Genomic DNA, 19,207 nt, shown 5'->3' with positions numbered 1-19,207 from the left:
TGAAGAAGGAAAACTATTTTTGGAGAGGTGTTATGGGGTCTTAAAGAACTTTCCTATGGCAGGCTAGGACATGGATTCCAATAAGACATAACTATCAATTAAATATTGTCTCCCTGCTCTAGAGCCAATGTATCAATGTGCAAAGCACAGTCTTGTTATGTTTATGGGAGACCCTTGAGTTCAGGCGCTATTAAATTTAACAGCACCTCCAAAGCTGAAATCGTCTAGCTATCGATGACATGTCATAAGAGAGAGACCCATCACTACAAGCTGGAGACAATGCTACCTGCACACCAATTTGCATCCAATTGTTAGGGAAGAAAGAGGGTCTTGGAGGCCACACAGCACCTCCCAAAAGGAAGTTTTTTTCATCAAAACCACTTTTTGGGGGGTTAATGTGGTGTGTGGTCTTCATGGATGAATACTAAAGAAATAACTAAATAAGACTTAGGCATCATCAATATTATTACTATTACTATTATTATTATTATTATTATTATTATTATTATTACTATTATTATTATTAGCTAAGCTACAACCCTAGTTGGAAAAGCAGGATACTATAAGCCCATGAGCTCCTTTCAACAGGGAAAAATAGCCCAGTGAGGAAAGGAAATAAGGACATACATAAACTGTATAAGTATTGAACAATTAAAGTGAAATATTTTAAGATCAGTAACAACATTAAAATAGATTATTCATATACAGTAATACCTTGACATATGAACATAATCCATTCCAGGACCGAGCTCGTATGTCAATTTAATCGTAGCGTCAGCATCTGTAAATGAGCTCGTATCTCAAAGCAAAAATTTGCTCGCCGGCTTGCTTGTTTCTCAAAATGCTCGTATGTTGGGGTGCTCATATGCTAAGGTATTACTGTATAAACTATAAAAAGAGACTTATGTTAGTCTGTTCGACATGAAAAAATTTGAACCTTTGAAGTTCAACCGATTAAACTACCCGATTCGGAAGATCATTCTACAACTTGGTCACAGCTGAAATAAAACTTCTAAAATACTGTGTAGTATTGAACCTCATGATGAAGAAGGCATGACTATTAGAATTAACAGCATACCTAGTAATACGAACAGGAGGGTACTGTCCGGGAATCTACGACAGAGCAAACAACTTAATTAATTAAATGAGAAGATAAACTAAAAAATCTGACACTCACCTACCAAGAGATAACTCCGGAGAAATACTTGGTGCTTGTCATCAGGCTTCTGTTGAAGGACAAGGCTGATATGGTCATTCCTCTCTCTGGATTCCCCTTATATGAGTCATGAACAACCCAAGAAGCACACATGACTGTTGCACTGCTTGGATTTGTTTTAGGTATGTTTAATGTAACACTATGTCTAGATCAACCCATAAAGCTCTGCATGTCCTGAAGTTGCATAATGGTTGAAGAACCAATTTTTCTCACATCGTGGGTTTTAGCGATGGAGAGAGGATCAGGTTTTTTTTTTTACTATGGGAGGTTATTAGAATAGGAATAGTCCCTGTTGAAAGGGATTTGCTGGACTGGATATATTAGAACAAACTACCTTCTGAAGGCATGGATCTTTGCAGATATAATTACAGGATAGACACCGGAAAGAGGTTACCATCTCTTGACTCTAGCGCTTTAATATTGTATAAAAAGGGTCCCATCTCTGAAGAGGCTTTGTATTTTTGGCTATAATCAGGAGATTCGAGGTAGGATTATGAGAAGCCCCCGAATGATGATGATAAACTCCTGATCTCTTCAAAAGGCTGCAAGCTCACCAACTCTTGCTCCTGAGGCTAAAGCTAGAAAAAAATATACCTTTTTTAATAAATCATAAAGGGTTTTGGAGGAATTATCTAAACTTGACATAAACTCAAGTACCCTAGGCCAATAAAAAGGTACTGCAGGCATTGGTGGAAATGGTCAATGTAAAGCAAAAGAATAGGTAACCTCATGAAACATGTCTGAGTCTGAATCAACACCAAAAGCTCACTTGAGAGCTTCTGTCAGTGCCAATTTGTATACAAAATTATTGATAGAGTAAGCTTCCTATCATTACAGAGGTGGACCAAAAAGGAAGCCAGGAAATCTGGGGTTATTTGACAAGATGGCCTATTCCTCAAAAAAGCCATCCATGCCTTTCACACTGATTGGTACAGTACTGTCTAGTGGATGAAGATTTCTTGCAGCCCATCAAATATGTCATGTTGTGAGCTGAACATTCCCTATCATATACATGGGAAAGAAAATCCAAGTGTGACGGTTTTGGGTAAGAAAGGAGGAAGCAAAAGATAATCTGACTCCCTACTTTCCAATACAGCTGTGGTAACTGAAGAGAATATAACTTTGGTTTCAGATGTTGGAGCAGTGGATACTATGAGCTGCCTAGCCAAAGAGGAGCTACTAGCCTAGCTGTCCATGAAAGGTGTTGAAGGATACTCGAAGCCCTCAAAATCAAACTCATCTGAGGAAGTAGTTAAATCAATAACTATCTTTACTAATACAGATTAAGAGTATCCACAATTGGAGCTACATAATATGAAAGCTTGTGGTTCTCTTTGGTTACAAACAGGTTTATTTAGTGATCCAGAACAAACTTGAGCATCTCTTGAAATGAACTCTAAAACAATGTCAATTAAATTTGCCAGGGTGTCCCCAGCTACAATACGAAATCCAGACAGATGGAGTGGGAAAAGGAACAAATTCTTCTCCTAATCCTAAAGGAACAGTCACTCTCCTTCCTAAAGCAACAAACTGCTGCTTGGTTGTCTATGAAAATATTAATTAAGAGAGTTCCATTTTGAACTGGGTCTCTTTAGCATCAGGTTGTGGTGGCCTGTTGGTAACATCCTTACCTGGTGATTGCCAGACTACGGTTCAAGTCCCACTCAAACTTGTTAATTCCTCTGGTTGCTGCAACATAACTATCCTTGTGAGCTAAGGATGGGGTCTTGGGGGAGCCTATAGGTCTATCTGCTGAGTCATCAGCAGCCATTGTCTGACCCTCCCTGGTCCTAGCTTGGGTGGAGAGGGGCCTTGGGCCCTGATCATATGTATATATGGTCAGTCTCGGGTATTGTCCTGCTAGCTAGGGCAATGTCAGTGTCCCTTGCCTTTGCTATTTATGAGCATCATTTAAACCAGTTCCAAAACATTTACATGAATAGTTGCAAACAGAGTGGACCATTTCCCAAGAACAGATCTCCTCTGAATGACCTCTCCAACCTGACCAGGATGCATTTTTTTGAAGGATCATGAGAATCTGGGTGGGACCAAGGAGAATGATATGGAAAGCGCATTTGATGTGGTCCATGGCCTGAAAATTCTTTAGCAATGCCTGGGACACTGAGCCAGAATATCTCTACAACCTTTTTGAGCCACTTCTCTCCATCCTCAATTGAGGTCTTTCAACCTGATCTTTGATGCTAGGTCAACTATCAAGGCAAATTGAAGAAGGCCCAGCACATTCTTCAGTTGCCGTCTGAAGGAGCAGCAGCTTGAAAGAAAGACTGACATTCTTTGAAATTCTTTACAGAGATTCTTTATAACAGAACCATTATAACAAGGTCCTATCTTCTTTTCTCATTTTCCCTTTTAGTGCCTTGTCTCCTTATAAGGAGCGGGGGACACCTGCCTCGCCTATTCCCCCTACCTTACCCTTGACATTCATTTGGTTTGCACCTTACCCCATGGTTATGATGTTTATATACTACCAATGTCTTTTTTGTTATTGTTAGACATCTCATGTTCTTTATTTGTTGGAAGTTTTTCCCTATTTTTACCAAAAATTTTGGGTCTCTGACTCGGTATTGTACTTTAAGAGATTGGTATATTAAGGTTTATTATTAAAACACTCCTAATTAAATTATTCTATTTTATTTCAGTTCCTTACCTTTATGTGTATTTCCAAGCTTAGGGGACCAATTCTCTGTTACTATTTCACGGAGCGACACAGGTCAAGCCCAGAAAAGGGATTTTGACGAAAGAAAAATCTATTTCTGGACAAGGGACCTGTGTCGCCCAGTGAACCCACCCCCTTTTTTCCTCACCCTAGGCTGGTCCAAGCTTGGGGTGCTGGTAGGAATGAGGGAAGAAGCGTGGGTAGTGGTAGGGGTGGGGGGGTGGGGGGTAGTCGTAGTAGCGGGCAGTAGTTGGATGTAGATCGGCACCTCGTAGTATCGGAAGGAGAGGACTAATTGGTAAGGGAACTCTGGTAGTGGTTCTAACACGCCCAAGTTACTATACCGACACTTTATTAGAGTGAGCGAGCTGGGTTTATTCCTGGCATTCCATGCAACTTTTTTCTCTGGTATATTTAGCAGTATTTATACCTTAGAAATTATGCTATAAGGAGCATTTCACTGGGCGACACAGGTCCCTCGCCCAGAAATAGATTTTTCCTTCGTCAAAATCCCTTTTTCAGAACCTTGCTTACCATAGAATTGAGTTCCAAGGTTCTTGATAAAAGCAGTGATGTGGTGGTGGTTTTTAAATCTAAGACAAACCCACACCTTCTCAGACTATGCTCTGTCCCTCTCAAGAAAAGGTCATACGTTCTTGGAAACGATGAAGAAGAGCCTAACCTGAGTGTTCCCAGTTGCACAAATGAGGCCAGTTTTAAAAGCTCTGCATCAACCCCTCTGCAACCTTGAAAGCTTGGGCTGCATTGGAGAAAGAAGAAAAATGGAATGGATTGGTGTTCAGAAACTTTCATTGTAAAGAAAATAAAGGAGCACCAAGACCACAATTTGACATAAGGAAAGGCGCCGCTACAAATAGAACTGAATCCGAGATCAATGCAGATCCCATACCAAATTTCAGCAGGAGCGTGTAGGCTTCACAATTTGGTATGATTTGAACGAAAGATAGCGTTCCTGAGGAACCAACGTCGGTCCGGCTGCAAAGGATGGAATCGGTAGCTTTATGAAATTCTGTGAAGCCTTTTGAAAAATCATTTATATATTTCAAAGATGATCTTAAATTTTTGTATTTATATTTCGAAGAATCTAAAGTTTTCACTTATCAATTTTGTTGAATGTTTTCCGAATTTCCAAGTAATTTTGTATCAAATTTTCACCACCATAACCTTTATTTGTTCCAACACGGAGTACTTACCTCGAACTACTTTCTTAGGAGTACCTGGGATCTCCTCCCATCCGACCAGAGTTTTGTGTAGTTTATCCTACTTCCGTTTTTTGTGAGGGTTAACCTCAAGCGGATTGATACGTGCCCTGAGGCTAACCCCGGGTCAAGGAGCATGCTAGCTCGGGTCTCGACCTCCAGTAAGTCCTCTGGTCGCGTCGCGATATCATCTCGACTCTCTCCTTAATCTCAGTACGACCCTTTATGTCCCCGACCCCTTTGTGTCCCGAGTGGTCACCACGTGGTATCCCTGTGCTTTCCCTTTGTGTCTCCGCGGTCCCACGTGTTAACCTTGTGCTTTCCCTTTGTGTCTCCGCGGTCCCACGTGTTAACCTTGTGCTTCCTTGTTCCTTTCCGCTGCGTTCCTGTGTCTTGCGGTGTATAGCTAGTGCGTTATGGAGCATCCCCGCCGTTGTCCTAGGCATATGGCCGAGAAGTTGTGTGGTGCTTTCTTGTCCAAGCCGGAGGTAGACCTGCACTCCCTGTGTTCGTCGTGCAGGGGCAGTGTGTGTTCCCGTCAGACACGTGTCCGGAGTGTGAATCGTGGAACGAAGTGCAGTGGGTACGCTTCGGCACGAAGAAGAAGAAGGCATCCAAGAGGTCGCCTAAGAAGGCTAGCACCTCTTCTCCCTTGGTGTCACCAGGAGTGTCGTCGGAGCGAGTTTCCCTTCCACCTTCCCCTACCCAGAGTAGGGAACGAGGTAAGTCCGTTGCGGGGAAGAAGCCAGAGGCTCTTCCCCAGGAGTCTGTGCGGCAAGATAGTGGGGTAGTGGCATCAATCCAGGCAAGTGTGGGGCCTGAGGGTGAGATTGGTGGGGGTTCTGGAGACGGTACCCTGGGGCTTGCGGGCCACGTCTCTTCAGATGACTCCATGTGGGGTAAAAATGTCCCTGCCTCTTTGCCCGCATCGTGGGTATGTTTTTCAGGTACCTCTGCAGCTGAAGGTGCCCCCGAGAAGGACGATTCACCGCCTTCAGACCCCCTCGGATGGGTGCCTCTGAGGACGCCCTACAGGTCCCCGCTGAGGATGGAGGAAGGCCTCGGAACCTGGTTTCCCAACGAAGTGCGCCCACACTCTCCCCCAGCGCCGTCGTCTTCCTTGCCCGATGTGTTTCTTCAGTCCCCACCTTCCGCAGTTCGTCAGGCCGTTCAGCCAGCGGCTCTTCACACTCCTGCCCCTCAGACAAGTTATGACGCGTCTTCAGATTCGTCGGTGGTAGCGGTCTCCAATTCCTCGGTAGGCGTCGTGAGAGGTCCCGGAGGAGGCATTCTCGTTCCCGCTCATGCTCCAGGTCTCGCCACGGAAGTAGACGTTCCAGGTCCCCCAGGAGGAAGTTCAGGAGGAGTGGATCGCCAGGGGAAGAATGGGTGGCCATTCCCCGTAGCAAGCTCGTCGAACTTACATCTGTTCCGAGCACTTCAGGTTGGTGCCCTAGAGCCAGGAGTCCGGAGAGGTTCGCTTCCAGCCACAGACTCGTACCACGGAGGGACTAGTCGTTGCTGACCTCATCGGACAGGCGTAAGACCGCGAAGGTGCCGACTCAATCGGCCCAGCGGAGGGAGTCGCCCCTTCGGTCGGGCAGCCTCGTCTCGTCCTCCAAAGTAACGCATCAGCGTCAGGAGAAGGAGAGACGACTTCCTCCGTCGGGCAAGCCCACGGAAGCCTGGTCCTCCACGACGAAAGACAGACCTAGGATGGAGGCCCTCGCCACTACGGCAATGCCCGTCCTTCGTCCAGAGCCATACACGGAGGCCCCCGTCGGTGGAGCTCCGTCCAGAGAAGCAGATCGCCCGGCGAAGGACGCGAACGGTAACATGGAGGGCTTGACAGCGGAGGACTTGTCATACAGGAGGGTGATAGGGCTCATCAGGAGGCACCACAGGATAGAAGAGCCCGAACCCTCCGCCGAAGAAACCTGGTGCTCTAGCCTCAATAGGCTAATGGAGGCCCCCGTCCAGCAAAGACCTTCGTTAGCTTTCCCGGTGGCTAGGGACGTTAGGCTGGGTAGAGCTCACGTCAACAGAATCGTAGCCAACCATGCAGAGGCCCCCAAATCCCAGACTTCCTCGAAGTTGCTCCAAGGCCTAAGGTCTCAGAGCAAGTTTTACCTGCCAGAGGGACAGCGGCCAGGGGCCTGCAAGATGGAAGCGGCCCTCGAAGTGTTAGGCCAAGGGGCTCCAGAAGACAGGGCCTCAACAGCCCCAGTCTGCTTCTCCCAGTCGGAGGCGACGATGATGGAGGAGATAGCCAAGGATCTGGCTAACATCGCCTCCTGGCTAGGCTGGTGGGCTTCCGCCCTTGTAGGAGTCCAGTCCTCCTACGACCTCTCAGTTCCGGGAAATCAGGCCCTACTGAAGGAGCTAATTATCTCGGGAGGTAGGGCCTTGAAATTCCTGTCCTACCAGGCCTTAGCCCAAGCATCCAACTGGGTCCTTTGGAGGAGAGACACTGTCCTGAACAAGCTGACCAAGCGTATTCCGGACAGGGAAGCAAGGGCCTGAGAAGTCTGCCCCTGTGGGACGATTCTCTTTTCCCCTTGAAGGCTGCAGAGGAAATAATGGAGGGGGTCCGGAAACTCAAGGACGTGGGTGACCCCAGACCCCAGTCAGTGAGAAGGCCCATCCACAGAAGACCTTCGTCAGATGTTCCTCCTCCTCCTCAGGCCTCGCCTAGCCAGCCCAGGAAGGACGCCCCAGCAGCTGCTTGGTCTCAACCTTCGCAGCCCTCCCGTAGGGGAGCAGCGTCAGCCCCGGCCCCCTTTAGGCCTTCCTACGCGGCAGCCAGGAGAGGACGTTCAGGCCGCTCCTCCAGAAGGAGATGGGGGAGAGGCCCCCTACTCCTGCCCAAGCCTCAGGTGGGGGGATGCCTCAGACATTTTTGGCAAGCATGGAAGTACCACAGGGCAGAACCGTGAGCAGTAACAGTTCTGAAAGAAGGGTACAGGTTACCCTTCCTAGCAGATCCCCCTCCTCTAATACCAGATCTTCGGGCGGAGTGGTTAGCTCCCAAGGACCCCTTGAAGAGGACAGCTCTGCAAGAGGAAGTCTCAGCGATGCTGGCGAAGGGAGCGATGGAAACAGTACAGGAACCAAGCCCGAGGTTCTACAGCAGGCTCTTCCTGGTGGAGAATGCAATAGGAGGTTGGAGGCCGGTCATAGACCTTTCAGCCCTCAACAAGTTTGTGTGCAAGACCGACTTCAAGATGGACACCCCGAAGTCGATCCTGGCGTCCTTGAGGGAAGGGGACTTCATGATGTCCATAGACCTCAAGGACGCATACTTCCAAATCACAGTCCACCCCTCCAGCAGGAAGTACCTACGGGTGAAATGGGGTGCCCAGGCATTACAGTTCAAGACCCTCTGCTTCGGGCTGTCCACAGCACCTCAAGTCTTCACGAGGGTCTTCACAACAGTCTCAGTTTGGGCACACGAACAGGGCATCCGCCTGATTCGTTACCTGGACGACTGGTTGCTACTTTCATCCTCAGAGGAAGTACTGAGGGAACAAGGCGCGAAGCTACTGCGGTTCTGCAAGGTTCTGGGCATCACCATCAACCTGGAGAAGTCTCATCTGATACCCTCCACCAGGATGACCTACCTCGGGATGGTCCTAGATTCCCGTTTGGTGAGGGCCTTCCCGTCAGCGGAGAGGCTGGACAACTTGGACCAGATCCTCCACCCCTTCATATCGGGATAGGCCAGGAGGGCGAAGGACTGGCAGAGGTTAATAGGCCACCTCGTATTGTTGGAGAAGCTGGTCCCCCAGGGGAGGCTCAAACTCAGGAACGTTCAATGGAATCTGAAAGAGCTCTGGAACCAGAGGGATTCCCCCCACAAGGTGGTTCCAGTTCTCCCGGAAACGAAGGAAGCCCTGGAATGGTGGCTCAGCCGAACGACCACCCTCAAGGGAATGCCCTTCGCAGCCGAACCCCCCGAAATGCTCCTGTTCACAGACGCTTCCAAGGAGGGGTGGGGTGCCCATCTCCTCGGAAGGTCAGCAAGAGGCAGTTGGACGGACGTAGAGAAGGCTCAACGCATAAACGTCCTAGAAAAGAGGGCAGTTCGAAAGGCGTGCCTGCAGTTCGTCAATCTACTCCGGGGAAACACCGTGGCACTGATGTGCAACAACGCCACGCTGGTGGCTTACATAAAGAAGCAGGGAGGACTGAAATCGAGGGAGTTGTGCGACCTCACGTTGGAACTTCTGGATTGGGCCGAGTCTGAGCAGATCACAATCTCAGCAAGGCTCATTCCAGGAAAGCGGAACATCCTGGCCGACGGCCTCAGCAGGATGGGACAAGTGGTAGGAACCGAGTGGTCCCTGCACCCAGAGGTGGCCAAGATCATCATCCAGAAATGGGGTTCGCTAGTGATGGATCTCTTTGCAACAAGACTGAATGCACAGCTCCCCGTGTTCTTTTCTCCTGTGCCAGACCCAAAAGCGGCATTAGAGGACGCCTTCCAACATCCTTGGGACAATCTAGACGTATACGCCTTCCCCCCTTTCTCGCTGCTCAGACAAGTGCTCAACAGGGTAAGGAGGGCCCACAACCTGAAGATGTCTTTGGTAGCGCCCTGGTGGCCGGAGAGAGAGTGGTTCGCGGACCTAAAGGAACTAGCGTGCCTCCCACCTTGGCCCCTCCCGGACAGGCCAGACCTTCTCCAGCAGCCCCACTTCTAAAGGCTCCATGAGAATCCTCGGTCCCTCCGCCTTCACGCGTGGAGGTTATCGAGCGTCTCCTGAGGAAGGAAGGCTATTCGGCAAGAATGGCAGAAAGGATGTCTGGGTATCTGAGGCGTTCATCGGCAGCGGTACACCAGGCAAAGTGGGCCACCTTTACTAAGTGGTGCTCCTCCAGGAACATCAGGCCACTGAGGGCCTCTATTCCGGAGATTGCAGACTTCCTGGTCTATGTCAGGGACGTAGTCAGTATGTCTATTCCAGCCATCAAGGGAGTCCGTGCAGCTTTAGGCCAAGTTTTCCTCCTGAAGGGCATCGACCTGGGGGCCTCTAGGCATATCTCGATGCTCATCAAGAGTTTCGAACAAGCATGCCCCCCTCAAGCCGTCAGAGTACCGCAGTGGGATGTAGCTAGGGTCCTGAAGATGTTATCTGAACCCCTGTTCGAGCCCCTGAAAGACATCGTAGACAGGGATCTCACCCTCAAGACTGTTTTTCTGCTGGCGTTGGCCTCAGCAAAAAGGGTAGGTGAGATTCACGGACTGTCTTACGAGGTCTCACACTCGAAGGGTTGGCGGGAGGTGGGAGGCTTCCTTCAAGTTCGTCCCTTCCTTTGTAGCTAAGACCCAGAATCCAGCCGTATGGGATCCCAGGTTTGAAGGCTTCTCAATACCAGCAATTCCTCGTTCGGACAGCTGTGCCCTGTCAGAGCCGTAAGGAAATACCTGGAGAGGACGGCGAGACTTCGTCCTGGTATCAAAAGCCTTTTCGTCTCCACAGGCTCAGTGAAAAAGCCAGTCTCTAAGAACACTATCTCCTTCTGGCTGAGGCAGGTGATTATCAGAGCCTACAGTAGTGCGGGTGTTCCACTGCCGGGTAAACCCAGGCCCCACGACATTAGGGGTCTAAGTACCTTGTTAGAATTCAAGAAGAATATGGCAGTGGGCCAGATCCTGAGAGCGGGCACCTGGGCTAACCAGTCAACCTTCACGGCTCACTATCTAAAGGAATGTTCGAGGAAGTCCCTAGATGGGTTCTCAATAGGAACTATCATCTCCGCGCTACAAACGATTTAACGGCATAGCCCCAGAAACAACCGCGGGTAGCAAGACCAAGAGACACAGGTTCATTTCCCTAAAACCCCCTTGTTCTTCCTTCCCCCTTCTTCCGCTCGAAGATGGACTCGGGTAGCCCCCTGAGCCAGCTCTCAAGACACGGGATCATCGAAAGGACATGTATCCGAAGAATTCTTGCACAGGAGAGTTACTTAGACACTAACATGAGCTCTTTGTGTAGTTTTCTCCTATGATTCGTTTTCTGATCAGTACTGAACCTAGCCTCCTATCTAGGTTCCACTCATCCTGCTTAGCTAGGTCTCTGGGTCTAGAAGGCCACTCCCACCTCCTAAAGTGCAAGTCTCCTAAGAAAGTAGTTCGAGGTAAGTACTCCGTGTTGGAACAAATCACAAATTTTAAGTAATTTGTATTTTTCCTAACAGTACTTACCTCAAACTACTTTCGGATAATGGCCCACCCTTCCTTCCCCGAGTGCCTTACTGACCTATTAGGTAACTAAGCTACCAAGAACTTACTGGAGGTTGAGACCCGAGCTAGCATGCTCCCTGACCCGGGGTTAGCCTCAGGGCACGTATCAATCCGCCTGAGGTTAACCCTCACAGAAAACGGAAGTAGGGTAAACTACACAAAACTCTGGTCGGATGGGAGGAGATCCCAGGTACTCCTAAGAAAGTAGTTCGAGGTAAGTACTGTTAGGAAAAATACAAATTACTTAAAATTTGTGATATTCAAGTGGAGTTCCAAAACTCAATGTAGTTCTAAAGAAGGGTCACGAAGTGATCTGAAACACATGTCGACACCAAACAATGAATGAAGAAAAGTAAATATATTTTTGTTGTTATCCTGAAAACTATTTGCAGGATGATCTGTCCGAGGAGAAGCTGCCTTCGATTTTTGGACGCCGCTGAGACATTGAGTATTCATTATAAAAGTAGAGTAACATGCCTAAGTACCGTATTTAAAAGTGGCACGGCAAGGATTACCTAGATGGAAGCACAGAGGACGCTTCATCAAGAAGAGGATGACGGAGCCAATAAAATTCAAGCTGTTGTGGAGAATGATGCGGTTACAGATGTACTGGATTCAGGGATCAACATAGTCTTCAAATATGGAATTTCTGAGGGAGCAAATGAGCTTCACATTCTAAGCTGCGTTGCACAAACGAAGCCAGTTTTGAAAGCTCTGCATCAAGCCCTCTGCAACCTTGAAAGCTTGAGCTGCATTGGAGAAAGAAGAAAAATGGCATGGATAGGAGTTCAGAAACTGTTTCATTGCAAAGAAAATAAAGGAGCATCGAAACCACAATTTGTCATAAGGAAGGTGCTGCTACAAATAGAACGGAATCCGAGATCAATGCAGATCCCATACCAAATTTCAGTGGGAGGATGTAAGCTTCACCATTTGCTCTGCTTTGAACGCGAGATGGCATTCCTGAGGAACCGACGTCGGTCCGGCCGCAAAGGATGGAATCAGTAGCTTTATGAAAATCCGTGAAGCCTTATGAAAAATCATTTATGTATTTAAAAGATTATCTTAAATTTTCGTATTCATATTTCAAAGAATCTTCATATTTCAAAGAATCTAAAGTTTTCACTTATCAATTTTGTTGAATATTTTCCGAATTTTCAAATAATTTTGTATCAAATTTTCATCAATGTAATGTTTATATTTAAGTGTAGTTCCAGCACTCAATGTAGTCCTGAAAAAGTCGTAAAGGGATCCGAAACATGTGTCGACACCAAACAATAAATGAAGAAAAGTAAATATATTTCTGTTGTCATCCATAAAACTATTTGCAGGACGGTCTGTCCAAGGAGAAGCTGTCTTCGATATTTGGATGCCGCTGAGACATATATTCATTATATATATATACAGTATATATATATATATATATATACAGTATATATATATATATAATATAAATTTGTATATATATATATATATATACTGAGTATATATATATATATATGTATCTATATGTCTATATGTATATATATATATGTGTGTGTATATTATATATTATATATATATATTATATATATGTGTGTGTGTGTGTGTACAGTATATATATATGTATATGTATGTGTATATGTATATAGATATATATATATATATATATATGTATATATGTATATATATGTATATATATATATATATATGAATATATATATGTATATGTATATGTATATTTATATATATGTATATATATATATATATATATGAATATATATATATATATATATCTATATATATATATATATGTATATCTATATATATAGTGTATATATATATATATGTATATGAATATATATATATATATATATATATGTATATATATATATTTTATATATACATATACAGTATATATATATATATATATATAGTGTATATATATACATATATACTGTGTATATATATATATATATATATACAGGTCTCGTAACTACTTGGACCTCGTATACACAGACTTTCCTGGCATTATAACAAGTAAGGTTGGTTCTCCAGTCGGGACATCTGATCATGCCTTCATTTCATTAGTAGTGAAGACTGAGCAGCCTGTCTCTGATGTATCTTACTCATGTAAGATTTATATGAAATCTCAAGCAGACTGGAATGGGATTTTGCATGATCTTTTGGGCTTGAATTAGTTGCAATTGTATAGTAGTGTTGATCCTGTAGTCCCTTTGATAGGCATATCCCTTCTCGTGTACTGAGGTACCAAGTGAAGGACAAACCATGGTTCAATGGTGATTGTAGACGTACTTATTTGGAGAAGCAGGAGGCCTATCATCTTTGGAAGGGTAATAGATTAGATTTGACCTCTCTTTTGCTCAGAGAGTTTAAGCTTCAACTAAGATAGAATACAATTTAACCATAAAAGAAACCCTTTCTGGTACAACCCAGGAGCATAAGTGGTGGACTACCCTTAAATCTGCACTATTTGGCGTAGATGCAACAGTTCCTCCTTTACTTAAACCAGATGGCTCTGTCACTAACTGTCCAAAGTTAAAGGCAACCCTTTTGGCAGATGTGTCTGACAGCAAGCAGAGTTATGAGAAACTTGAACTTCCTCATTCCTGATTTCCTGAGGCTAAACTAACTAGTTTAGCTTTTCGATCTCGTGAAATTAAAGCTCTCTTGACAGACCTTGATGCTTATGGAGGTGTAGATCCAAAGGGTATTTTTCCTTTGTTTTTATAAAGACTGCATATTTCTTAGCTCCAATGTTATCAGTTATTTTGAGCAAGTTAGCAAAAAGAGGAGCTTTTAGGATTTGTTGGAGATTTGGTAATTTTACTCCACTATGTAAATGTGTTATAGTAGCTCAAGTCCAACTGATTACCGCCCACTTTCCGTAACTCCCATATTATCTAAAGTTTTTGAACGTCTTTTGGCAAAACGTCTTAATAAGTTTACTGAAGGTAATCATCTGTTCCCTAGTTTGCAACTTGGTTTTCGTGAAGGCCTTGGAGTATGTGATGCCCTTCTTACTATCTCCAATGCTGTACAGAAATCCCTTGATTGTGGTCAGGAAGTTCATATGATTTACCTTGATTTTAGTGCCTGCCTTTGACCGTGTTAATCATGAGGCCCTTGTTTTCAAACTCAAACAGTTGGGAGTGGGTGGGTCGTTTCTTAGCATCATTATTGAATTGTTAAATAATAGATCGCAAAGAGTTTTTGTTGATCTGCACCATAGTGAGTATAGGAATGTGATTTCTTGTGTTCCTCAGGGTAGTGTTCTTGGCCTATTACTTTTCTTATTATATACGAATGACATGTGGTTTGGTCTAGAAAACAAGCTTGTTGCATATGTAGATGATGCTATACTCTCTTTGCATCAATTCCATCTCCTGAATGTCGATCTGGGGTTGCTGAATCCCTTAATAGAGATCTAGCTAAAATTAGTACATGGTGCAAATTATGGGGTATGAAGTTGAATCCTAACAAAACTCAAAGTATGATTGCAAGTAGGTCAAAGACCGTGGCTCCTCAACATCCGGATCTCAGCATAATAATGTTTCTTTAAATTTGTATGACTCTTTTAAAGTTTTAGGTGTGATTCTCGACAGCAAATTTCCTTTGAGAAACACATTAGGTCTGTGTCTTCTTCAATTGCCCAAAAAATTGGCTTATTGACAGTCTTTCAATATTTTTGGTGATCAATCTATTCTGAAGAAGTGTTTTAAATCTTTCACTTTACCTTGTTTCAAGTATTGTTCTCCTGTCTGGTCTATTACGGTCTATTAATTTTCTTATTCTTGATCTAGATATTAACCTTTGGCACCGTCGTTCAATTAGTTCATTATGCATGTTGCATGAGATTTTTTATAATTCTGACAATCCTTTACATTCAGATCTTCCCGGACAGTTCCATCACGTTCGTACTACTAAGTATGCAGTTATTTCTAATAGTCAGGCCTCCTCCATCATGAGACTCAATACTACACAGTACTCTAGAAGTTTTATTCCAGCTGTTACCAAGTTGTGGAATGATTTTCCTAATCGAGCAGTTGAATCAGTAGAACTTCAAAAGTTCAGACTCGCAGCAAATGTTTTCATGTTGAAAAGGCTTACATAAGTCCTTTTATAGTTTATAAAATGAATATGTTTTAATGTTGTTAATGTTTTTAACATATTTTATTTTAATTTTCATTACTTCTTATATTGTTTATTTATTTCCTTATTTCCTTTCCTCACTGGGCTATTTTTCCCTGTTGGAGCCCTTGGGATTATAGCATCCTGCTTTCCCAACTAGGGTTGTAGCTTAGCTAGTAGTAATAATATATATAATATATATATATATATATATATACAGTATATATATGTATGCACACACAAACACACACACACACACACATATATATATATATATATATGGTATATATATATATATATATACACAAATATATATATATACACATATACATATATATATATATACATATATATATATATATATACATATATATATATATATATATACATATATATATACATATATATATATATATATATACATATATATATATATAATATGTATATATATTGATATACATACATATATACATATGTATATATAAATATATATATATATATATATACATATATACATACATATATATATATATATATATATTTATATATATGTATGTATATATGTATGTATATGTATATATATATATATATATATATGTATTTGTATATATATATATATATATATATATGAAAATATATTACATATATATATATAGATATATATTCATATATATATATATATATATATATGAAAATATATTACATATATATATATATATAGATATATATTCATATATATATATATATATATATATACACACACATATATATATACATATATATATAGGTAGTCGTTAACTTATGACTGATATATGGACTGAGAGACAGGTAACACGATCTGGACGTATGTCAAACTTAAAAAGTGAAGTTTCTTGCTCTTCTTAAGTACCACATAGGGTTATGCATATTTCCCATTGTTTTATGCACTTTCAGAGACCTTGTTTGTAACAGTTGGTGGGTTGAGCCTCAAACCTTGACTTCACCTTGGAAATTAGTGTCTCATCATCTGGAAAACGTGTTCCTTTAAAAAATGACTTCATGGTTGGAAAGAAGTGAATGTCAGATGGTGCCAGGTCAGAAGATAAAGGGGGTGCAAAAGAATTTCATAGCCACAAGAGTGCGCTTCTGTCTGGGCGATGTGCAAGTTGTGGACTGGAGCATGGTCTTGTAGGAGTCAGACTCCTCTGGTCAGCATGGCGCGCCTTTTGAGTTTGATGGGTTCTCACAATATATACAGTTGTGAAGCATATTAAGTCCCAGTAATTGTGATACCCTTGGCCAGAAAATTCATCATTACTACTCCATACTGGTCCCAAAAGACCGTAAGCATGACCTTTCATGCAGAGGGTTGCACTCTTGCCTTCTTTTGGGTGGTGAGTCAAAGTGCTTCCACTGCACAGACTAGACTTTAGCCTCAGGATCATAGTGATGGATCCATGTTTCATCCTGTGTGATAATTCTGGCAAAAAAAGGCTTCCTGGTTTAGTTGAAACATGTCCAAAAGAGCCTTTGAGCAATCCACTCATTCCTGCCTCTGAAAAGGAGTAAGAAGCCTAGAAATACACCGTGCAGACATCTAATGCATATGCAAATGATCCTGAATGATTTTTTCAACAGACCCTATGCTTATCTTCGCAATTTAGGCTAACGAACGAACAATTATACGGCGGTCTTCCAAAATGGCAGCCTCTACTGGATGGATGGTATCTTCATCAATGGCAGAACGGGGCGAACAAGAAATGGACGCTGTTTACACAGATATTCGGCCACACTTGAACTGGCGATGCCAGGGTTTTACAACATCTTATGATGGGGCAGCATCTCTATAAGTTTGTTACATTTCATTGAAGGACTGTTTCAGTGTATGGCCTTACAAATATAGAAACCTGATCACTGCTCGGTACTTGACTGGGTCCATAGTCACACCTTAATTTAATCTAACACCTGTAAATAAGGAAGCAATGTAAGTTCAGTGCTGCAAATATACACCAATTTCAGTCCGATATAATAATCCAAAGTAGGTCAAGGGAAATCTTTAATGAACGCTCCTCATATTCTGTCCTAGTTGTAGAGTCAAATTTATGTTACGTAGTCCTCATAACAACCAATTACAGACCCATAAAAATACTTTGTATTGTTACTTGATATTTTGATTTTCTGAATACTAACATTAATCAATAACCCATTGAAAGGAAATAAACCGATTTGCCCGCTTGTTTTCCGCATCTTCGACAGAAATATGAATTCACCAGACAGATATCAAAAGTTATATCTTTTATTTATAATGGATACTGTAGGTCATCAACAAAAGAAAATACTAACTTACCAAGATAAATTTATTCATTTTCAAACAAGAAAATAGATTATGTCTAAGGAAATAGTGTCCTATTAATGTACTATTTCCAACAGACTTATGACGTCATCACAGTGAAAAAGTGGTCATATAGTCAAACAGTCGGAAGTTGCCGACTACCTGCATGTGTATATATATATATATATATATAGTGTGTGTGTGCGCACACATGTATGGATTTCTTTCCAGTCATGCCCAGCTCTCCTGTCCCTTGGGTTGGGGGAGTTGGAGTAGTCATACACTGGTGAGATGGGGTGTGTATGCATTCATATCTGTCTGCATATTTATCTAAATATCTGGGTGTAATTTTTGACGGGCCATGTACACTAGTGTAAAATAAACTTCAATTACTGTACTCTCAACATGTTATTGTTGGCATTTCATGGAGGGGACTGAGTGAGGTAGTCAGATATTTCATAGGTGAGACTAGTCAAGAGAAACGTGTGAATTTCAATATCAAAATGGCATACTGTATGTTAGTCTGTAACCACATTTAAATTTTGTATTGTGCTACCTTAAAAGTGAAATTGTTATCGCTCACAACTTACTGATATCTTCTAAAATCAGTTCTAAGACTTTGCTCTAAAATAATTTCTCTCAGCCTCATCAAATAAGTTCAATTCATAAAAATCTTCATATAATATAAAATTAGAATGTTTTTCTTATTACTATACCTGTAATTGAAAGTAATAAAGTAATACTTACTTGCTGAGGAATTCTTCATTAGTAAACATTTCTAGCAACTGTTCATGATAGTATCCAATACTCAATAAGTCTAAAAGTAAATTCAAGACTGGCAATTTTGAGAAGTATTCCTGGAAAAAGATAATAAATTTACAACTCAGAATAATTAGATTCAGGCTAAATTTTTGGTACACTTTAGAAATTAACATGAATGCATCAGTACAAAATAATGAATAAAGATATGAAGAGACAATAAGAGTTAAAAATTAACTACGAGTATCCAATATAAACTCAAAATCGAGATGAAAAATTTACAACTCGGGAAAAATTACACTTAATACAGTACGTATACAAATCTATCAATCAGTCCGGAAAAATTGAGATAACCTGTCAAAATGCCTTATATATATATATATATATATATATTATATATATAATTATATATATATATATATATTATATATATAATTGATATATATATATATATTATATATATAATTATATATATATATATATATATATATTATATATATATATATATATATATGTGTGTGTATATATATACATGTATATATTATATATATATAATATATATATATAATATATATATATATATATATATATATTATATATATATATATATATATTATTACTTGCTAAGCTACAACCCTAGTTGGAA

At 42.0% G+C, this 19,207-nt stretch overlaps 1 protein-coding gene across 1 annotated transcript in view; it reads right to left on the bottom strand.

The window, feature by feature from the left end:
* Positions 1–19,207, bottom strand: part of LOC137631741 (uncharacterized) — a 220,245-nt gene that overhangs the window by 40,392 nt on the left and 160,646 nt on the right. The window contains exon 9 of the mRNA XM_068363651.1: positions 18,550–18,659. Coding sequence (XP_068219752.1) covers positions 18,550–18,659 — 110 coding nt within the window. The remainder of the gene's footprint in view (positions 1–18,549; positions 18,660–19,207) is intronic.

The sequence above is a fragment of the Palaemon carinicauda genome, chromosome 40 (genome assembly GCF_036898095.1).
Source record: "Palaemon carinicauda isolate YSFRI2023 chromosome 40, ASM3689809v2, whole genome shotgun sequence".
Lineage (NCBI taxonomy): Eukaryota > Metazoa > Arthropoda > Malacostraca > Decapoda > Palaemonidae > Palaemon > Palaemon carinicauda.
The sequence above is the reverse complement of the archived record's forward strand: the minus strand, read 5'-3'. Positions and strand labels throughout refer to the sequence as shown.